At 48.7% G+C, this 22,430-nt stretch overlaps 3 protein-coding genes across 15 annotated transcripts in view; all 3 read right to left on the bottom strand.

The window, feature by feature from the left end:
* The window catches only part of LOC101155825 (protein Dok-7-like), a 49,941-nt gene extending 48,634 nt beyond the window's left edge, over nt 1-1,307 (bottom strand). For 3 of the 7 annotated variants that reach the window (XR_002874316.1, XR_002874317.1, XM_023960957.1), the window contains exons 1-2: nt 609-1,306; nt 469-514 (exon numbers count right to left, since the gene is read on the bottom strand). Coding sequence is in view for 5 of the 7 variants with exons in the window: in XM_023960957.1 (XP_023816725.1) it covers nt 469-514; nt 609-662 (100 nt within the window). In the remaining 2 variants the exon portion in view is untranslated. Of the gene's footprint in view, nt 1-468; nt 515-608 lie in introns of all 7 variants that reach the window. The other 4 variants (XM_023960954.1, XM_023960984.1, XM_023960971.1 and 1 more) reach the window with 3 other exon arrangements.
* A 3,381-nt stretch (nt 1,308-4,688) lies between these two features.
* The window catches only part of LOC101172559 (regulator of G-protein signaling 12), an 86,311-nt gene continuing 68,569 nt past the window's right edge, over nt 4,689-22,430 (bottom strand). Inside the window, exons 10-20 of one of the 7 annotated variants that reach the window (XR_002875046.1) lie at nt 22,201-22,383; nt 21,971-22,124; nt 21,781-21,875; nt 20,555-20,746; nt 20,405-20,478; nt 20,174-20,300; nt 19,978-20,074; nt 17,590-17,663; nt 16,610-16,781; nt 9,119-13,388; nt 4,689-4,956 (exon numbers count right to left, since the gene is read on the bottom strand). Coding sequence is in view for 4 of the 7 variants with exons in the window: in XM_011480644.3 (XP_011478946.1) it covers nt 15,804-16,336; nt 16,610-16,781; nt 17,590-17,663; nt 19,978-20,074; nt 20,174-20,300; nt 20,405-20,478; nt 20,555-20,746; nt 21,781-21,875; nt 21,971-22,124; nt 22,201-22,383 (1,701 nt within the window). In the remaining 3 variants the exon portion in view is untranslated. Of the gene's footprint in view, nt 4,957-8,016; nt 13,389-14,766; nt 16,337-16,609; nt 16,782-17,589; nt 17,664-19,977; nt 20,075-20,173; nt 20,301-20,404; nt 20,479-20,554; nt 20,747-21,780; nt 21,876-21,970; nt 22,125-22,200; nt 22,384-22,430 lie in introns of those variants that run through there. The other 6 variants (XR_002875045.1, XR_002290886.2, XM_020706199.2 and 3 more) reach the window with 6 other exon arrangements.
* LOC111946393 lies at nt 8,486-9,556 on the bottom strand. Its single transcript, XM_023949418.1, has 2 exons — nt 8,958-9,556; nt 8,486-8,669 (listed from the first exon to the last, which is right to left on the bottom strand). Exons 1-2 carry the CDS (start codon nt 9,531-9,533, stop codon nt 8,508-8,510), a joined length of 738 nt encoding a protein of 245 aa, XP_023805186.1. The 5' UTR covers nt 9,534-9,556; the 3' UTR covers nt 8,486-8,507.

Here is a 22,430-nt window from a genome sequence, read left to right on the forward strand (position 1 = left end):
CAATCTTATGATCATGGGTCGCCCGCCCTACCGCTGCACCACGGAGCTTTAAAAGGTACGGAGAGAGAAATACTTAAATATAAGAAAAGAATATACCACTGATGTGTGTTTTATTTCAAATTTAATTTCTCACATGTTTGTCATATCAAGCTTTGATTATTCCTTAAGCAGAACTAAAGCTTGTTTCCATATGAAAAGGTTAAACAGTTGCAGTTCATTTTTCAATGAATATTGAGTTTGGCCCGTGACTTTACTTCATTACTTCATTTTGGCGCCACGGTGAATTTGAGTTTGACACCCCTGATCTAAACGGTCTGTGCAGCCAAAAGACCGACGAACAGGTGGAGAGGAGTTAGACAGCAGAGAAGCCCAAAGCCATTAGATCACTGCTGGATCAATCAGCCGGTCTCCGCCAAAGAGGCTGGTGCTAGTGGTGAGGAACGACCAGAGGAAGGTGTGGACTCGTACCTGCAACAGGAGAGGGCTTGTGAAGAACGACCCAGCGAGTCTTCCACTGCAGAGAGGTTTAGGACACGATCAGTCATGGAGACCATTCCTCTGAGAACACGGCAGCAGGTGTCAGAACGCAAAAGAAAAGCTGAATTCACCTTTTTTCCATCTCTAAACTTGACTTGTCCCTCTGCCACAACCGTATCCGTCATCTTCTGTCATGGTTCCGAGCAGCTGTGTGTGTTGGGAGGGGGGGGTCCCTTTCTTTAAAATAGCCTTTGGAGCACAGGCCCCCACCAGCAGACCCCCCTCCCCCCCACCACGCAGGCAGGGGGGCACTCGGGTCAGTTGTCGTCTCACTTGAAAATAATTACAATGCAGATAATGTGATTAACGCATATAACTGGCGCGACTTTTACTTAACCCGGGGGAACTCTGGCTTAGCTGTGCGTTAGACAGGATTTATGGGGGGGGGGGGGCTGATCTGATCTGTGGAGTCTCAGCTCTGTCTGTAGAAAGCTGCGTTTGCTCTGCGGAACATCTTCCTTTGACTGAAATAAAACCACCAAATGGCCGTCACGGTGACATTTGTTTCAAAACATCAAAGTGAAGGAAAATGGACTCCATTGTGCACTAATGGGCGCCACATGACTGCTTCTATTTAAAGTTGAAGTTTATGGATGTTTGTAGAAATCAAATAAAGGTGTAGGATTTTGGACAAAAAAAGCCGTCCAATCACAAGCTTCTACCAATTCAGGTAAATTCCAATAGGCTGAAGGTGAACCGCAGTGAGGGGTTTAGTAAGGTCTAATAGTAAAGGTCGGATGGGGTGGGTCTTCCTTGGTGGGCTCCGGATCGCGGCTGAGCTCAGGTTCGGGGGGGGGGGGGGGGGGGGGGGGGGGGGTAGTTGTCTGGCGCTAGAGGGTGGGGGGGGGGGGGGGGGGGGGCTCGCTAGTGGGTGGGGGCGTGCTGTGCGACCTAGGCGCAGCTGGAGGCCTGTTCTCTGGCTGGGATGTAGTGGGCTCTCTAGCTTGTAGTGGCCCTTCTGGCCCTGGTCTGGGTTGCTGACGATGGGCGATCTGCTTTCTCACCCAGGTGTCTGGGGGGGGGGGCTTGGCTGCTTCTTCTTTTTACACTCCATCATCAAGCTCAGTAGGAAACAAACAACTCACCTGAGCACAGGTGTCGGCTCACCTTTGCACCAATACCATTCGTGACAGAATGGTACATGCTTGACATGTTTGTACGCATAGGTTTGTGCGTGGGAGCTGAAGTTGTATTATGTACGTGTTTACATGTTTGTGTGTGAAGATTTTTAGAGCCAACAGGTCCGTTTGTAACATTTTAGTGTGTCAGTGGACAGTCCCCCCGCCCTTCTGACTCACACCTACACATGACAGTAGTGATGATAATCCTCCAGCAGTTCATTGCTTTAGGATCCTACCCCTCCCCTACTTCTTTAACCCCCCCACCCAATTTATTTTGTACCCATATCCCCCATCCCTAACATCCCACTCTTTCCTTTTGTCATCTCTTTTCTGTCTGGTCCAACAAGACATGTGTACTAGCAAAATTAATCTAATGTTTAGCAGAAGGGGTTTATGCAAATATACATCTCATGTGTCAGAAGATTCATAACCCCCAATTGTAACAGTGAAGTCTGTCCAACACAAGAGGCCAACAGCTCTGTTGGTTCAGCTGCTGGACATTACAAGTTAGAAAAAAGTAGAGAAAAAGGAACCCGTATCAAGAGTTATAACCCAGAGTTAACCCTTTTAACTCAAAGGATTAAAGTACAGAGTAAGCTTTACTGAGGATGTTTTCTAGATTTGTACTTTCAGCATTTGTTTGAAAAATACACCAGTTCTATCTGCATTTAGCACTTATAATTAGAAAGCCCTTTGAAAGCTTATGTAACATTTGTTAACGTAAGTAAATGTAATTCCAATGTTTAAGACCTGAGAGGCAAGGATTCTGCTCTTCAGGGCCTGTAGACTGTAAGGACGGATCTGCTCGCGGGATTTGCTTCTGAAGTTCAGACCTGAAGAAGAGAACAGTCCAGCTCATCTAAAGAATTAGCTTGGTGTCAGGTCAGAAATCACTGAAACGTTGAAAAGGTGGGTCTCTGCAAAGGTTCCCACGTTACCACGACAACGGAGAGGTAGGGTCTCAACCCAAAGGTGAGATCGTTGTGGGAACTGAACATAAATTACTCCAACACAAAAGATTTTCAAATATGACTAAAATGAATAAAGTTTGGCCTCGATTCCAAAAGGGGTTTATTCAGACATACCTCTGGTTTGTCAGAAGATTCATAACCCCTGTTGTTAAAGTAAAATATGTCCAACACAAGAGGCCTTCAGCTCTCATCTGTCTGCCCAGCTGTTGGACAAGAAAAGTTAAAAAAAAGAAAGAAAAACAAATTGGTCCAAACTTTGTTCCTATTCTATGGGATTTAATTTGCTTGGAAAAGTATTTCTGGAGGGCTGATGGCATTTAAGGCAATCTATTACTTCGTGCTACTTATAGAAGAACAGGTGGTTGAAATTCCAAGTTCCTTTGAAAACCCCCAGAATAGTATACTATTACCATACTATAAATTAAACTATATTAGAAAAAGATCATGCTAATTTTAGCACAAATGCAGGGTTCTTAAAAAGAACTGATAATACTTTGTCTTTTATCTTTGAAACAAAGGTGTGCTAGAGAAGACAAGCTGAACAACTTTAAAAGCTTGAAAATAACAAAAATACTGACAATATGGTTCCCATTTGAAAGAGTACAACATGAATGCTTTTAATAGAAATTAAGATGTACAACACAACTGTTACCCTGACAATTTTCCAGAGAAAAAGTTGCCCACCAGGACCATGTTGTGTTTGGGCAAACAGAACAGCTCAAATACCAGGAGGATGAGAGAAAAAGAGTGAAACTAAAAAAGAAATTTAAAATGAAGTGTTTGGACGCCAACAAAGCATCTTTAACAAAACAAAAAATGTCTGGAAGATGAGAAGAAAATAAAAAAAATCTACAAAAACAAAGGCGAGGACATCCTGGCGAATTTGATGGAGCTCAAAAAAGCCCTGAAAGCCTCCAAAACACAAAAGTAACAGTGTTAAAGAAAGCAACTCTACATTAATTCCTTTGGTCTAAACTTAAAAAGACTTTGAAGAATCTGTACTCAAAAATCTAAAAAGGTAACTCAAATGTCATAAAAATCAGAAGCACAATCAAAATCTAGAAGAAAGGTGGCCGACTAAGTACTCAAACACAAGGGATGAATCTGTATTAAGAGACTGATAGGAATGGAGAAGTATTCCACAGAAGAACAAAGCTGCTGATTCTCACAAGGACGGTAAAGGAAAGATCATAAGAAGCTACAGGCTGAGGTCAGAAGAGAACGTTTGAGAACAACGGTTTGGTTTCATGCAGAGGAAGAGGACCACAGATGAAATATTTGATTTGAGGATCCTTCTGGAGAAGAACAGAGAAGGTTAGAAAGATCTGCAACGTGTCTTTGTAGATCTAGAGAAAGTCCGGGACAGGATCCAGAGAGAGGAGCTGTGCTTTATGAGGAAGTCTGGAGGGGCAGAGAAGAACAGTGGAGTTCTACAGAACTGATGAGAGCTGTAAGACAGTGGTGAGATGTTCTGTAGGTGTGACAGAGGAGGTGGAGGTGGGACTGCACCATAGATTAGCTTTGAGCTCCACCCTGTTAACTGTGATAATGGACAGACTGACAGATGATAGGAATCTCTATGTTTGCAGATGACACTGTGATGTGTACTGAGTGTGATGAGAGGAGGCAGCAGAGATGAAGATGCTGAGGTTCTCTTTGGAAGAGACCAGGATGAATCAGGAATGAATCCATCAGAGGAACAGATCATAGCAGATGTTCTGGAGATCAATGCAGGGAAGCAGGTGGAGGAAAACAGTGATGATGTTGGGAAAAGGATGCTGAGGTTGGAGCTACCAGGAAAGAGAGGAAGACTAAACAGGAGGTTCATGGATGTACAGAAAGAGGATTTGAGGGAGGAGGATGCAGAGACAATTAGATGGAGATGATGATTCACAGTAATGACTGCTAAAGGGAGAAGCCAAAAGACAAAGAGAGATAGTATAATGTTAGCTCATTTAGCCAAGTTTGGTATTCAAACACACTTTAAAAACAATTATGTCATGGTCAAACACTATGGAGACCCAGTTGCTGGAACCCGGAAGAAACTCAGGAGACGAGGCAGAGTCAGAAGATTTAATCTGAGGGTGATGCGAGTCGTGGACGAGGAGGAATGTCAGGGACAACGTAGACAGCCTGTGACGAGGTGGAGCGCCGAGGACGGCGAGCACAGCTTGGAGCGAGTGGAGGCGCCGAGGACGGCGTAGACAGCCTGTGACGAGGTGGAGCGCCGAGGACGGCGAGCACAGCTTGGAGCGAGTGGAGGCGCCGAGGACGGCGTAGACAGCCGGTGACGAGGAAGAACCAGCGGCACCCGTGGAGGAGCGGACCTGAAGGCGTAGAATAAGGCAAGGTAAGTACGTGGCTTAACTTGGCAAAACTGGACTTAACTAGAGACCAGGCGTAGGCACCGGAGAGAGTGTAACGGACTGGCGTAGTATGCTGGGATGGATCTCCTTAAGAAGGTCTGCTGGTGATGAGGTGATGAGGTGCAGCTGGTTCCAATGAGGAGCAGGGAGGAGGGAGGCAGCTGACGGCGGAACCGTGACAGTGCCCCCCCCTCAACGACCGCCTCCAGGCGGTCCAGGGCGACGATCCGGATGAGCCCGATAAAAGTCATCGATGAGGGCACGGTCCAGAATAAGGGAGCGGGAGATCCATGAGCGCTCCTCCGGACCGTAACCCTCCCAGTCCACCAAGAACTGATACCCACGGCCCCGGCGGCGAACATCCAGCACCTTACGGGCCGTAAAAGCAGGAGCACCGTCGATGACCCGGGCGGGTGGTGGGGAAGCGGACGGTGGGCACAACGGGCTTTCCTGAAAGGGCTTGAGGTGAGAGACATGGAAAGCGGGGTGTACCTTGAGGGCTGCCGGAAGCTTAAGGCGCACGCAGGTGGGGTTAATAATCTTCTCGACCGTGTAGGGACCGATGAACCGGGGGGCCAGTTTGCGGGAGGTGGCTTGAAGAGGGATATCACGGGAGGAAAGCCATACTTTCTGTCCCGGCTGGTAGGTCGGACCCTTCACTCTGCGGCGGTTAGCAATCCGGCAGTTGCTCTCCCGAGTGCGCAGGAGAGCAGCCCTGGCCTGCTGCCAGACGCGCTGAACCTTCTGGAGGTGGTGCTGAATGGAGGGCACGGCCAGGTCTAACTCCTGAGAGGGAAAAAGGGGGGGAGAGTAGCCCAAGGAAACCTCAAAAGGGGACATACCAGTGGCTGATGAGGGATGATTGTTGTGGGCGTACTCTATCCAGACCAGGAACGAGGACCAGTTGGCCGGATTTTGAGCGGCCAGGCAGCGCAGCGCAGCCTCGAGTTCCTGGTTGGCGCGCTCCGCCTGTCCGTTAGACTGGGGGTGATGTCCAGAAGTTAAACTGACCGTGGCCCCTAGAGCAGAACAAAAGGCTCTCCAGACCTGAGACACAAATTGAGGGCCACGGTCTGAAACAATGTCACTGGGAATGCCGTGGTGGCGGAATACGTTCTGGACCACGATATCGGCCATCTCTGTGGCTGTGGGTAGCTTGGGAAGGGGAATAAACTGAGCAGATTTTGAAAAACGGTCGATGACGGTGAGTATTACTGTGTTACCTTGTGAGGGGGGCAGACCAGTGACAAAGTCCATGGCGAGATGGGACCAAGGACGTTGAGGAACAGGCAGAGGGTGGAGCAGACCGGCAGGAGGAGAGTGCGTGGACTTGGAGCGTGCACAGACTTCGCAGGCGGCGACGAACTCCCTGACATCGCGCTCCATGGTGGGCCAGAAGAACCTCCTTCGGAGGAGTTTTAGAGTCCTTTGAATGCCCCCATGACAGGAAATGCGAGAGGTGTGCCCCCAGACCAAAACCGCAGAACGAAGCGAGGAGGGAACATAAAGGGTGTTGGCAGGAGCTGGAGGGTGATCGGGTTCTTCGTTTTGGGCCTGTAGGACCCGGGTCTCAATGTCCCACGTGAGTTGACCAATAATACATGTGGGGGAAATAATGGGAGAGGGTTCCTGACTGTCACTGATGCTGGAGAGACGTGAAAGAGCATCAGGCTTTATATTCCTGCTGCCAGGCCTATAAGTAATAACGAAGGAAAAACGGTCAAAAAAAAGGCACCAACGGGCCTGACGTGAATTTAAACGTTTGGCGGATCGGAGGTAAGCTAAGTTTTTATGATCCGTCCAAACGATAAATTGTTGAGCCGCACCCTCGAGCCAGTGGCGCCACTCCTCTAACGCGAGTTTTATAGCCAGAAGTTCTCGGTTACCCACGTCGTAATTACGCTCCGCAGCGGAGAGTTTGCGAGAGAAGAAGGCACAAGGTTTTAATTTGCCGGTCTCGCTCTCACGCTGGGAGAGAACCGCCCCGACCCCAGAGTCGGAGGCATCGACCTCGACTATGAACTGGCGAAGAGGGTCGGGCTGAATGAGGATGGGAGCCGAGGTGAATAAGGCCTTGAGCTGGTCGAAAGCAGCCTGAGCCTCCTGAGTCCAAATAAAGGGGAAATTGACCGAAGTGAGCTTAGTGAGAGGGGCAGCAATGCTGCTGTAGTTCCGGATAAACCGGCGGTAAAAATTGGCGAAACCGAGGAAACGTTGGAGCTGTTTTCTGGACTCAGGCGGTTCCCAATTAGCAACGGCAGAGACTTTAGCGGGATCAGGGCGGATGTTTCCTGCCTCTATTATAAACCCGAGGAAGGAGATGGTGGGAACATGGAATTCACATTTTTCAGCTTTAACAAAAAGCTGGTTCTCGAGTAAACGCTCGAGTACCTGCCGGACATGGTGGGTGTGTTGGGCCTGGTCACGGGAGTAAATGAGAATGTCGTCTAAGTATACAAAAACAAAACGGTTGAGGAAATCACGAAGCACATCATTTACGAGATGTTGAAAAATGGCGGGTGCGTTAGTGAGCCCGAAAGGCATTACTAAATACTCAAAGTGTCCGAGGGGGGTGTTAAACGCTGTCTTCCATTCATCCCCCTCCCTCATACGGACGAGATGATAGGCATTACGAAGGTCCAGTTTAGTAAAGACCCGAGCTTCTTGGACGGAGTCAAGGGCGGAACTGATTAGCGGGAGAGGATACTTATTTTTAACAGTGATCTGATTAAGCTCTCGAAAATCGATGCAGGGGCGTAAGGTTTTGTCTTTCTTTTGGACAAAAAAGAACCCAGCCCCGACAGGAGAGGAGGAGGGACGTATGTGTCCGGAAGCGAGAGCTTCATGGATGTATCTTTCCATTGCCTGCTTCTCAGGGCCTGATAAATTAAACAGACGACCCCTGGGAAGAGTAGCCCCTTTTAGAAGTTCTATGGAGCAGTCGTACGGTCTGTGAGGTGGTAAAGCGCCAGCCCTGGCCTTACTAAAAACCGTCTTAAGGTCGTGATAGCAGGACGGTACCTTGGAAAGGTCGATGACCTCCGGAGTAGGACAGTGACTTGTGGGAACTGAAGGAATGGCGGAGCGAAGGCAATTAGCCATACAGGCAGTACTCCAGTTGGTGATGTGCCGGTTAACCCAGTCAAACTGCGGGTTATGAGCGCACAGCCAGGGAAAACCTAGGATGACCGGAGATTGGGGGGATTGAGTGACATAAAACTGCATGAATTCATGATGGTTACCAGAAGAGATTAGTTGAACGGGCTTGGTGCGGTGGGTGATGTGAGTAAGGAGTTGGCCTCCTAGTCCAGCCGCCTTGACGGGATGTTCCAACGGTTCTGTAGGAAGATTGAGCTCAGAGACCAGATGGTTATCAATAAAACTCTGTTCGGAACCAGAATCAATGAGAGCCTTGCAAACATGGGTTCTTGAAAGGTTACATAGCTTGACAGGGATGTACAAAAAGGTGTTCTCAGTGGTGAGAGGAGGGTGACCCGCCCGCGGCCTGTCGTCTAGCGGGGGGTCTTGGCGTTTAAACGTAAGGTACACTGGTGAACGAGATGACCCGACTGTCCACAGTAAAAACAGGTACCTTCGTCTCTACGTCTCTGCCGCTCCTCAGGTGTAAGTTTGGAGTGTCCTATTTGCATAGGTTCCTCCGGGGGTCCTCTGACCTGTTCATGAGAAACGGGATGGAGAGATTCAGTGCTTGATGTCAGAGGCAGGAGTTTGACCACCGTTTTCTTTTGATAGTGGGGACGCTCAGCCTGGCGTTCTCGGAGGCGAACGTCAGACCGCAAGGCCGCGGTGACGAGCTCCTCAAAAGTCTTGGCTTCGGGCTGAGAACATAAATGATCCTTGATGGAGTCATTGAGAGATTGGTAAAACACCCCTTTAAGAGCGATGTCCGGCCAACCTGCCTCCACCGCCAGGATACGAAAGTCAATTAAATGGTCACTCACTGATCTGCTGCGTTGCCTGAGAGCTAGTAATCGGCGAGTAGCTTCTTCCTCCTTGCGGGGCTGGTCGAACACCAGACAAAACTCATTTATGAAACGCTCGAATGGGACCTGGTGTATGGGATTGGCAGTAAGAAAAGCCTGCGCCCATTGGAGCGCCTTACCCCTAAGAGAGTTCACGATGAGGGTTATTTTGCTTTGATCGGCGTGGTAATGTCGCGGAGCCTGCTGGAAAATTAGCCGACATTGTAGGAGGAAACCCCCGCATGCTTTGACGTCACCATGGAAGACCTCGGGTTGAAGCCGGATGTTTTCGTTAGCTGCGTTAGCGATAGCGGGGCCCGGACTTCCGGTGGCGGAGAAGGAGGTGCTGGCTGCGGCGATGGAAGATTGCTGACCGGTAAGGTCCATTAGGGCATGAGATATTCCATCCAGCCGACGGAAAAGATCCTGCTGGACGGTGGCCATCTGGTTCAGTGATTCCGCTTGGCGTCCCAGAGCAATCCCCTGCTGCGTGACTGCGAAGCGGAGTCCTTCCGGGTCAGCTGGGTCTGGGCTATGGCCAGTCCGTTCTGTCATGGTCAAACACTATGGAGACCCAGTTGCTGGAACCCGGAAGAAACTCAGGAGACGAGGCAGAGTCAGAAGATTTAATCTGAGGGTGATGCGAGTCGTGGACGAGGAGGAATGTCAGGGACAACGTAGACAGCCTGTGACGAGGTGGAGCGCCGAGGACGGCGAGCACAGCTTGGAGCGAGTGGAGGCGCCGAGGACGGCGTAGACAGCCTGTGACGAGGTGGAGCGCCGAGGACGGCGAGCACAGCTTGGAGCGAGTGGAGGCGCCGAGGACGGCGTAGACAGCCGGTGACGAGGAAGAACCAGCGGCACCCGTGGAGGAGCGGACCTGAAGGCGTAGAATAAGGCAAGGTAAGTACGTGGCTTAACTTGGCAAAACTGGACTTAACTAGAGACCAGGCGTAGGCACCGGAGAGAGTGTAACGGACTGGCGTAGTATGCTGGGATGGATCTCCTTAAGAAGGTCTGCTGGTGATGAGGTGATGAGGTGCAGCTGGTTCCAATGAGGAGCAGGGAGGAGGGAGGCAGCTGACGGCGGAACCGTGACAAATTAGATAGACAGACAGACAGACAATTTTATTAATCCCGAGGGAACTTGCATATCCATCCATTGCTCCTCAAAATACACATTCAATAGAAATTTAAATCTATAACTAGATAATTTAGATAAGTTTAGCTATTGATATTTTTTAAGCTAATTTTGACACTTAGCTTTGATATAATGTCATGTTTGTTATTATATTGCTGTCAACATTAGTGTACTGCTAACTTGCTTAGCTAATTCTGGTATTTATGTATGTTTTTAAAAAGACGGAACAGAGATCTGAGGCTTGGTGGATGAAGGCGAGGCAGACAGTGGTTGGTCAAATGTGTGGCTAAATAATGAAATGTGACTTTTATAAAAGAAAACTGCAGACAAAAAAAAAGACAATTTATTCTGCTTTTTTTAACCAATCCAAAAAACATTAAGAAACTTCCACAAAAAAAAAATTCCTGACATACAGAGACAAAAGTCCAGTAAGAGCTCTGTTCACACCTTAGTCATTTGCACCCGTATGGGGGTTGACCTGTACAGGTGCTGTGGGTTTGGGGGTTGTTTCGGGACCATAGCGGGTCGCAGAGAGGAGCAGCTGCATCATAAGGGGAGCACAGGTGTGTCTCGCAGTTCCCTCGAGGCTCGTATGGCCACCTCATGTAGAAACCGCAAAGGGTGTCACCGCGCATGCCGTTTGCACCTGTTCACTTCACCGTTGAAGAACTTAGTTTCCGCATTGGAAAATGTTTGGCGTTAAAACATGCGTCGCAATGCTTCCTGGGGTAGCTCATACTTTGATTTTTATTTGGAGAAAGGTAAAGTGGACTTAGCAGATATTTGTGAGCCAACGGCAGATTTCTCACAACTTTGGATCAAATTCACAGCTTTGTGAAAGGCACATGGTAAATTAGGTCCCCAAACCACCCCCTAAACATTGTGCAAACTTGGTGAAACGCGCGGTCGCAGAACCGAGTCTGACATGTCACATCATGACGAATAATATACATAAACTCGGTAAGGAGCGGTCGGTGCGGGTTCAAGCCCTTAATACAACATAATAAACAGCACTCAGAGGATGTGAAGCATGTAATAACACTAAATGAACAATCTTCTAACGAAATATGAAAAACTTCAGGATCACTTTTACAATGTATCAGTAACAAACTGATGGTGTTTAGAGCACAGATAGGGTATCGAAAAAGAGCAAAAATCCTTGATGTATCTGCCTGTGATTACCAAGTTTTCCCATTGTTTTCTAGCCACAAAACAAAGGTGATCCGCAAGATGTAAAATATTAATAACTTGCTAAATTTTAGGGTCTATTGGGCTATTTTGTTTAGTTCTGTTTTCAGAATTGGCAGCTCTATTGTTTGTGGTCACCAACCTTTATCTCTGGACCTTAGAATTGTGTGGCTTGTGGTCCCTACTTCAAGGGACGTCATGAGCATGGAACGTACCATGCGTGCGGTAAGTGTGAAGTATTGGTAAGGCTAATGGAAGCTACACAAGCTTCCGATGTAAGGGTGAAGCTGTCGTCAGTGTCTTAACGCCACTGTGACGACGTAGCGTCACAGGTCGCCAGCCTCGGCTGTTTGTTTTGTCTCTTTTCTCCCAGCCCAGTAGCAGTTTATAGTATTCACCGGATACATGCACACACCCAGGCAAACAAATCATTCACTTTTCATATTTAATGTCGTTCTAAGGCTGCACACTTGGTTTTAAACAGACTCTTACTCCCCATCTAAGTTTCCCTCCACAAACCAGAGCATTGCACACATCAGCATAAATATCCACCGGAAACAGGAAGTGACCTCACGTCAGAGTTGTTTTTTGCTTTATCTCGCTTTCTGTCTAATTGATTTTGTTTCAAACCTATTTCTGTCTTTCAATTGTTACTATCCTTTCTTTTGTTAAATATCTGTAATTTTGGAGTTGTTTAAGAATCCTTCAGGTTGCAAGACAGTAATTTCTTTTAAAGAAGAGTTTGGTGAATTGGCCTGTGGGAGGGGCTAAGCCTTTGTAAGGGGTGAACTTCTGTAGTTCTTAGTAAGTTGCAAAATGCAAATGCTACACGGACGGGGTGTGCACGTGACACGCACACCCCATGAATTAGGGTCGTAAGACACCTAATTGTCTAATTTCCTCCTTTCTAACAGTCAGGCTGCAGCAAAGAGCGCACTTATCAAGTCCACAGGATTTAAGGGTTGTTGTATACGTGTTCAGTACAACCTGTCACCTTCAGCATGCTCATAGAAAAATGTGCATCACCATTTCTCTCAGCCGCTTCGCGGAGCAGTCTCAGACCTTAAAATATCATGCAGACCACCTGCGTTCCCGTACAGGTGTGACAGCCCAGATCCACTCGTAAAGGCAGTTGGGACGGAGGCATAAGGTCTACATATGACACTGGCAAGCTAACAATACTGTCAGTTGAAATGAGCAGTTGCCTCCACAAAGGGGCTTTTGGTGGTGATGGTTTCTGAGCCTCCGCACCCGTTTACCTCTTCCTGATCATCCGGTCCTCCTCATGTCCCCGGGACACTTTTGAACGCTTGGATCCGCCGGGTTCCTCATGACCTTTCACCCAATTGTAAACCCACACATTGGCAACACTTTAAGACCCTGAAGACCAGAAAACAGTGTTCATCAGTGCAGGGGGCGGGGCATCTGTGAATCTGCCATCTATAGCCACCCCCAGCTGCCAGATGAAGAAAACAAACTTCCTGTGAAGATGAATGTGAACTTCCAACCAGGAGGAAGACCCTCTGATGAAGCTCCCCCCTTTTGACACGGGCTGCGTCCTTGACCTCTGCAGGGTTTTACCTTCAGCAGATGCCGGACAGCCACGAAACGTCACGCTTCCTAAACAAAAGTGGCTTTGAGTTTACTGCGAGCTGTCTGAGCTCTGCCCTCACGAGGGTCCAGCTCCCTCCTGGCTTTGACCATGGAGGGCAAGTCTGAGGTCTGATACACGGCTGACCTCATCCTGCTGCCCCGGCTCTGCAGCTCCATGGCAACACCCTCCCACCTCCTGTCCAGCTCGGAGCGCTGGACCCCCCCCCGAAGGTCTCGTCTGCCCGATCGAGGCTGCCCGTCGTCTCCTGGATCCGGCCCGCCTCCAAGTCTGTCCAGATCCAAGGCTTGTTTTGGGGTCGAGTGGCCGGGGCGGGAGGACGGCGACTTGGATTTCCGTCGGGAGCGAAGAGGGGGTCGCGGGGGAGGAGGGGGAGGGGACCATGGGACAGGATTGGAAGGACGTCTGCCGGGCGTTTTGAACCCGCCTCCCCCTTTATCCCTTCCCCTCCATCCAGCCCCGTCCTTGCCTGAGGAGGAAGAGGCTGCCTTAGACAGAGAGGAGGAAGGGCCGATCGCTTCAACCACACGGCAGGCAGCACGCATGCAGCAAACACGGAGGTCACACACCAAACCAGGCCGTGGAATCACACGCTGCTCTGTTTATCTTCAATCCCAATGACCTTATGTAAAAAAAAAAACTATAAACCAATAAAAACCACAGAGAGATGCAACAGAGCAGACTGGCTGGATGTTAAAGATGTGTTCATGCTATGGTATGATGGATGTGGTTTCATGGGAAAGATGCTTGGCTCCCTCTGAACACGAGCTGCTGCCATCTACTGGTCAAAAGAGGACAGTGTCCCCAGTTGTTGCCTTTGATTTTTAATATGTGGATGTTATGTTGTCCACATCATTTGCTTCATTAAGACTGTCTTTTCTTTTTTTGTGGAACCGATTGGTTAAATGAGAAGAAATGGAAAAGTTCAGACGCCTCCTGCTTAAATCTGAATCTGCAGACGGAAAAACAATGAATGAATAAAAAAAAACATCTGCTTGATTTCTCTACGTGTTTGGGAATTCCACCGGTGATGAAGATGAAATCATAAACATCAATGGGTTCCATTTTGTTTTGCTGTCCAAATGCATGCAGGGTGCCGTTTAATGCCAATAAAAACACTTTTGTGCTGCTTCTTTTCTCTTTCTGTTGACTAATGAAGCATCAGTGACTTCAACTTCATTCTAATTCAAACCTGCCAAACAAATGAGTAGGAAGTCTCGTTTACATGCACTGAAATAAATTGCAGTCTGGGGTTTTTCTTCTGCTTTATGTGATTGACTGACTTTAAAGAAATTCCGGACGTTTTGGGGATCTGCACCGTTTCATGTTCTCTCTAATTTGTTATCGACAAAGACCCTGAAATAGGCTGGATGGTCATTAAGCATGACCATATGCAGGCACTGTGTGTCTACATGTAAACGTGTGCATGTTTGCGTCTTTCTGGACAGTCAAACAGGTAGAGAGCCGCCTCTGACTCTCAGAGGTCTGGGAAAAAAACGATCCAGAGAAAAAACAGAAATTGACAGAAGACGATATTGGATGTTTTTGGACGTCTGGCTTCCTCCCACCGTCCAAAAAACATTGGTTCATTGGTCAATCTAAATGTCCCTAGATGTGCATGTGAGTGTGCTCGTGGCCCTGCGACAGACTGGCGACCTGTCCAGGGTGTCCCCTGCCTTCGCCCACGAGTGGCCTGGATAGGCTCCAGCAACACCGTGACCCCCAAAAGGGACAAAACGGGTTTAGAAGATGAATGAATGGATGTTGAAAAGTGTCAACAGTCAAACAGAAGTGGTGTGACTGAAGTTCGACGGACAGAAAGCAGACGGCGGGCATGAAGTGACAGATTGTTGCACCTCTAAAACATTTATTTGACATAGTAAAGTCAGATGAGGACAGAAAAGCAGAACTGATTTCTATTGAGACACAACTTTGAAGGCAGTGCTTAAACTAGGACAACAACGGGGCGGAGTCAGGGAGTGGACTATGTACAAATTAATACTTTTATCAGAGAAGTGGAGAAACTGGAGAATGGTGGAGAAATGAATCTCAGATAAGGTACAGCGTTTCAGGAGGGAAACAGCTTCGACTCCTTGGTCTCTGAGGAAATCCTGCAGCAGAAACAGCTCAAAGCTTTTTGGACTGAAACAGTGAAGACAGAGGAGGTTCACCGTCACGGTTTGTGGATCGGCCGGTGACTCAAGAGGATCCGTTTGTTTTGATGCAGCAGCCTGAGTCAGTTTTTCCGTGGTCAGGTCTACCATGTCACAGGTCTGCTACTGCAGCCCGACAGATATTAGTCGTTTTCTGAACCTCATATCTCCAGCAGACACTTTAAATGAGACAAGGAAACAAGTAGGAGAAGGGAAAACAAGTTCTAAATGTGTAACGTCTTCTTTGTAACAGGCTAAAGTGCATTGTTAGATTCTGTACAGTGGAGGAGGGAGTTTGTCACCAAACCATCACACGGTTCACTAGACAAGAAAAACCACAGCAGGTCCACTCAGAAGAACAGCACACAGGAAAGGCCGCGGACACAGCGCTCCAGTCTCCCCTCTGGTCGACCCGGGGTTTTTTTTTGGCTGCAGGATGTCTTTCCGTCTTTGGACGATGTCCAGACAACTCTGACAGCCTCTCTGCGGTTTCAACTCCAGCCGAGCGTCTTTTTAGGCAAATCTAAAAGCACTTAAATACACCAAACTGTGCATCAAACTACGTAGATGTCACCAAACGGAAGCTTGTTCTCTGGTCGTTGGAAGGAAAGATGCATTTTCACGAGGGGAGGGCAGAGAGAAGCTCCACACGGACAGGTGAGTCTTCAGTCTCACTCAGGTAGAAGAAGAGGAGGAGGAGGAGGAGGTGAGAGGTCAGAGAGGTCAAGAGTTCACACCGGGGGAGTACCTGAGCTGGGTTGGCGGTCCGAGGGCCGGGACGTGCACGGCAGAGCCGAGGGGGTTATGTAGTGGAGGTTCGGGCTGTTAATGTCGCCCTCCCCCACCAGAGTCAGATCAGACATGGCGTCCTCCTCCGGCATTTGATTCGTGTCCTGGTGCCGGGTGGGCTGGGTGGGGCGGATGGGGGAGACGGTGGTGGGGAACGAAGGGGGCGGCCTGGTTTTTCTGTCCCTGTCGGGGCCAATGCCAGAGTCCAGGCTCTGGGAGTGATGGCTCGCGCTCAGCAGGTGGGCGCCACCCAGAAGGCCTCGCTCGCCGCCGCCGTTCGGCTTGTTACCTCGACGACCGTTGCCGGGGAAGCCGCCGTTCTGGGGGTTGCGTGAGTTTGGGGTGGAGGAGCCGAAGTCGGGAGGCGCGGGCGACAGGCGCAGGAAGTCCGGCAGCTGCAGGTGGCTTTTGTTCAGCAGGCCTCGCTGGTCGTCGTTTCGGTTGCTCTGAGCTTTGGATATGAGGTCGAAGAACTCTGCGGACGCACACAGCACGGCCGGGACACACAAACGCATGAACAAGTGCAAGCACACACCAGTAAAGAAAAAAATCACTACAACTCTTGATATGAATGTAGAAAACATGCAGCATTGAGTATTAATCAAACAGGAAGGGTTCATTCAGGACGAGCAGAGGTGACACGTAGCTTGGAAAGCAGTCAGTGTGTCTGCAGTCCTGCAGACGGGCTCCCAGGTTAGTCTGATCACAGCAACACAAACATGACACAGGCAGGTCTTTCAGTCGTTACCTTCGGCTTCGTCTATGTTAATCTTTTTCTGCTTTCTTTTCTCCGGAGCCTTATGCAGAGGCACAGAGTGGTTGGGGAAGGGCTGGCGGCTCGACTCAATGCTGGGCAAAGCCTTGCCGTCTTCCCCATGTGGGTGAGCAGGACCAGCTTTCCTTGGTGACCTGTCGTCCCCCTGGGGGCCACAAGGAGATTGTAGCGGGCCGTTAGAGCCCTGACATGCAGGCACGGGGAACAGTGACAACAGCGGGAGCCGGCGCTGCTGATGGGGAGAAGGTTGAGACGTTTGACCATGGGGACCTGGTCTGCAGTCACATCAGAGGAACTAAGGACTCAGTGGAACACGGAGATGTTTGAAGACAGATGGGATGTTCCATTCAGACAGCCATGATGACTTTGTGTGCTAACACAAAGGCTCACACACAACATCAGAGAAGGTCACTGCTCCAAGCTGCACTACTGCAGAGCAAGCAGACCTGAAACAGAGCCCGCTAGACCACTACTGAAGGCAAAACCCCCACACAAGCACTATCAGCTCTACGGAGGAGACGCCCCTCCGCGGTCCCTCAGATCCACCACCCTGCTCTTTTCATCTTCTGCTTTTTCTTCTAGTGAATCCGGAACCACCTGATCCGTCTATCCGCTGGGAGAAGGGAGTGGGCAGCGGGGTGGTAGATCTCAGGGGCCGGGGGGGGTCGGACAGCCCTGCTCTACAGACACCACCCACAGGCCTACAGAGAAGCTCAGGAAGTCCTAAAGCCCAGCCCGCTCCACGACCGAAAGAGGCTTCAGGAAGGAGAGGAAAGCAGCAAACCAGAGAGAGACAGGTGTGTGGGACACCCAACAGGCATGTGTGACTGAAGAACAGCAGGAGAGACACTTAGTAGCGTGGCATCATGAACCAGACAGTGGAGACATTGGTGGGTTATGGAACATTCCAGAGCGGAGGAAAGAACCGCCAGAAGGAGATGGAGGAGTCTTACTGGTGCGGACTGGTTTCTGCCTGCAGAGGCTGGGAGGAGACTCCTGGGGGAAACCGCTTTCTGCTTGTCTGCTACTAAAAAAAAAGAGAAACAGATGCAACATTTGGAATGAGTGCCAACCTGCAGAGTAAACGCTGTTTGTCGGAGCTCTGCTGGAGCCAACAGTTACGCTGCGTTCTAGGCCTGAACCATAAATCGTGTTTTTATGGCCATATCAGCAGCAACACGCGCATCGCAAAAGACGGCAAAAACTCTGATAACGGTTACCTTGAATGTGCTAAAACAATCTTATGGCAGCTTGAAGCATTTAACGAATCAAAAAAATCCTTTTATGGATTTGACCAATCGGATGAAGCTCTTTCATGTTAGATGTTTGCCTCCCGTGTAGACGGGGGTCATATGGAGAGTTCTTTTTAAACCGCTGCAGTGAAATGGAAATGATGTATTTAGTTGTTTTGCTATCCGTTCATTTACCGCAAGTTATCACGTCATCGCAATTTTGATCACTAATATTAGTTATCTGTTATCTGTCACGGAGTTTTCGGACTGAAGGACACACATTTCTACGATGACAAGACTCGTCTGGAAAGTCTTTGCTTTATTTCAGAGCATCTGTTCCCATCATCAGCTGTAAATATCAGGGCCAACGCTTATCTCTGTTTGAAACTGAACAGTGTGTCACTGAACCGAATGGTGGGGAAAGACAATCTTCACTGCAAAACACGTGTTTTACCAATATTTATCATTGTATTACAATAGACCAGGCTTAGTAGAAGTCATCTAATGATTTTTCTCCATATTTGCTTATTGGTAAATTAAAGGATTTTCCTTAATTTTTAGATTTTTATCAATATAAACAATTTTCTATTTGGCCTTTTATTGGATGATTTCATCCATTACTTTATTGTGTTTGTGTGTGTGTGAATGGGAGGGGTTGTTGGCACTGTGTGGGTTTTACGTATATGGATATATATACTTTTGTGTGTAATGTCATGCTTTTGGTTTTTAAAATGCGATTATATTAGTTGGAAGAGTTGCTATACAAACCAAAGTTTGGTTTGTTTTGATTTGAAAACCACGACCCAAACACCAAGGTGTGGTGGGAAAAGTGAATTGTTGCGTTCATAAAGGCCGACTTAGAACAGTCCTTGCTAGGACTGCATGATATGAGGAAAACTCGCGATTTGCGATATTAGTGATCAATATTGCGATGACGATAAAACTGAAAAAATAGCAAAACAACTAAAGTCATCATATTTATTTCACTGCAACTGTTAATTGAAATAAGAGTCAAGACTCCGTCAGTTCCACTCCAAATAGCCCTCGTCTACTTAACAGGCAAACATCCAACATAAAGGGCTCCATCCGATTGGTCAATGATGTAAAGGAGTCCAGCCCATTGGTCAAATCCACAAAGGGATTTTTTTGATTTGTTAAATACTTCAAGCTGCCATAAGATTGTTTTGGCACATTCAAGGTTACCACTTGTCGCAATTTTCACCGTCTTTTGCGATACGGATATTGCACCGCTTGATATCGCGATGACACTAAATTTGCGATTTATTGCACAGGCCTAGCGTATACTTATATAGCGCTTTGCCGCCATCTTTAAGGCACACAGCACTTTACAGTCGCCCATTCACACACACACCCATGAGTTCACACACACCGCTGCCAAGCACTGGCGCCACCAGGAGCAACGCGGGGTTCAGTGTCTCTCCAAGGACGTTTTTACACATGGGTGGGGGCAGGGCAGGAACTGAACCTGCATTTTTGTAATAGGTCAGCTTTCAGCCCCTGTGGCGGGCTTGATGTGCCTTTTTTTCCTCCAAAAGCGGGCCTATTATTGAGACAAAACCACAACCGCTGTCATTGGAAGACACCTAATGAGGCTATTTCTTTAAATGCCAAAGATTGGATGTTCCTGTGTCATATTCATCACAACTTTCTGATAAGCAGTGAGCAACAACAGTCTTTAAACTGCCAACAAGTCTCTGTACATTATTTGTTGGTGAGAGAACAACTTCTAAATCTGGAAACATGATCTTGTGGGGTCCAGATGACCCCACAAGGGCTAAAAATGTCCTCCATGGCGTCATTTAGCCTGCACGATCTGCAGCTGGTCACAGGCCTCGGCACTCAGATCACCTCTAACTCCGTTGTCGGCGTGGAGCGACACATAGTTAGCATGTCAGAGGCACTTTTTCTAACAACAAAGGTGGCATTGAGTGTGGAGGAGGACCACACTGGTGGATTTCATGAGGATTTCCACTGACTGGTTCCAACCATCATTAGTCATCCCTGTTTTCCAGCCGTTTCTCCAAGAGTTTGACCTTTCCCCTTTTGTCTGCACCAATGGGAAAGAGCTAACTAGCTGAGCCGTCTCACCTTTTCCAACAGCATTTTCTGCAACATCTAGAACCACTCGAAGTCCATCCAGGTTAGAAATGGGCAGACCCAGATCCAAGGGTTCCGACTCGCCGCTCTGCACCGACACACACAAACACGGAGCGGTTAGGAGATGACAGCCGCGGCCGGCGCCGCCGCCGCCACTCGTGTCTGTCTGCAGCTGAGCAGGCCTTACGATCCGGGCCACCAAGCCGGACAGGTGCAGGCCGTACTTGGCCACCACAGGCCTGAGGACCTCCGTCACCGGCTTTGTTGGCTTGGCTTTTAGACCCACCGAGCGATTGATGGGGACCAGGTCAAGTCTGCGCAGGAAGAGAATGTCGTTAATCCTGGTCTTAGTCAGCAGCATCAGCCGAGTTTCAATCTAATTTTGAAATTCCAACAGAGTTGATCCTAAATCCAGTACCTGAACAGGGTCCGTTTTTCCAATCTCAGGTCTCTTGAACAGAGTGTCATGCAGTCTTGATCCAAAACTAGTGGCTAAGAAAGAGAAACCAGTCTCATTTCCCGTAGCGAGCTGAGGTTTTGCACATGCAGATGTGTTCACCGCTTGTACCTTCTCCCCTCCCACCAGGAAGAGGTCCACAGCTGCCAGGCTGATGCACAGCTTCTCGCAGAGCCCCTGCAGCAGGTCCCTGATGGACACCCCGGCCCTGAGCGGCACGGAGCAACAGGAGCCATCCGGCAGGCTTATGCTACACTGCCTCAAGGGGGCGCTGCTTCCCCCCTGCTCTGATGTTCCACCACCCTGCAGAACAAAGATGGGTGGGGTCAGAAAGACAGGAAATGACCTCCCACCAGTCGTCTCCTCAGCTCAACTCGGGAGGGATCATCACGAAAACAAAGGCAGGACTCGAACCCGTCGCTCCCATCCCGACAGGACAGCCCGGTACTTCCCGTTCTTTTAACAAGCATCAGCAAATCCGGAAAATGGTGTTTTGTGTGTCTTTAACGTGTTTTTGTGGCGTTTTTCTGATGACAGACGACACATATGAAGAAAGTTCAGCTTTTCTGAGTATTTCTTTACTCAAACTGTTGTCTACCAAGAGGAAAAAAAAGGCTGCTGGGAAAAGTCTGCAGCGGTGACGGAGATGCTATCGCCGGAGGGCAACGAGCTTTCAACAACGGGTGGGGGAAGAGGGGCGGGGTTTCTCTGTCCCAATGGGATTCTGATGCATTTCTGATGATCTCCTGCCGCGCTGCAAAAACTGACCTTTTGGCTAAAAACGGCATCGTCATAATTAAAAGACCGCTGGGTACGCTTTGAAAATAGATCCGAAAATGATCAAAGTGGAATTTCAAGTCGTCTATTTGGACATTTTAGCGAGGAAAGTGTGTTCCCAACCAGAGACAGGAAGCATTTCTCCCTTTTAAAGTCACTTCCTGCTTCTGTGTTTACACATATTTTTACATTTTAGACATTTATATTTGCTTTCTGATTCCATCTTCATACTTATGCAGATACTTGTTCTCACATAATATATCCACTTCTACTTCCCCTTTTGTTTTCTTTTTCTCTCATCTTCATTTCATTTATTTATTAGGTTATTTATAATTTAGTGTACGCAAATTGTTTATAAACCATCTCAAATAGGTTTTTCACTGAACATTTTAGTTTTGAATCAATAGTAAACAAAGATCCAGATCCTAAAATCTCCTCAACGACCCTCAGTGACGGCTGATAAGCGACATGCAGACGTCGCTCCTTCAGTTTTACTCCTAAAATCAAAAGCCTGCTTGGAGAACGGGCGCATGATCCTGAAAGCTCCGACCCGGACTGACCTCGTTCTTCCCTGAAGCCGACGTTCCCAGTTCCAGACTGGCTCCTGACGACAGCGAGCCCTGAGACTCGCGGCGGCCGTTACTGCCGGGGAAATCTGGAACGCCAAGGAAACGCCAAGTTTGAAACTTATCTATGAAAACCGGAGCAGACTCTGTCTTCAGAAGACAAAGGAAAGGAGGAAGGACTGACTGTAGTTGAAGTCCGCCAGCTCTCTTTTCTTGGGGCCCTTTCCGAAGCTCCTGTTGCGGGACCATGAAAAGAACATGCCTCTCCGGCGGTCTCCGGAGTCCTCCCTGCTGTCTTCGTTCAACGACCGACCGGATTTGCTCTTGGGTTTGTCCTCCTGTGGGACACGCAGAGTTCAAACCTGAGGGAACCTTGTGAAACTCCAGCCCCCAAACCTCCGGGCCGTGCTCGACCTTCTTGGGCGTGGAGAGGTTGGAGCGGTCGGAGCCGGTGGTGCTGTGCTTGGAGGTGGGGCTGCTGGGGACGTGATACGGATCGGGGAGCGGCCTGCCCTCCACCTCCGCCACCATGCACTCCTGGTACAGCAGGGACTTCAGGAAGCGGGTGTAGCTGTCGAACTTCATCAGGTTGAAAATCTAAAGAGACGACAAGCGAGGAAAAGATCTGAGGAGAACGGAGGGGG

This window comes from Oryzias latipes, chromosome 1 (assembly GCF_002234675.1).
Source record: "Oryzias latipes chromosome 1, ASM223467v1".
In the NCBI taxonomy this organism is placed as follows: Eukaryota; Metazoa; Chordata; class Actinopteri; order Beloniformes; family Adrianichthyidae; genus Oryzias; species Oryzias latipes.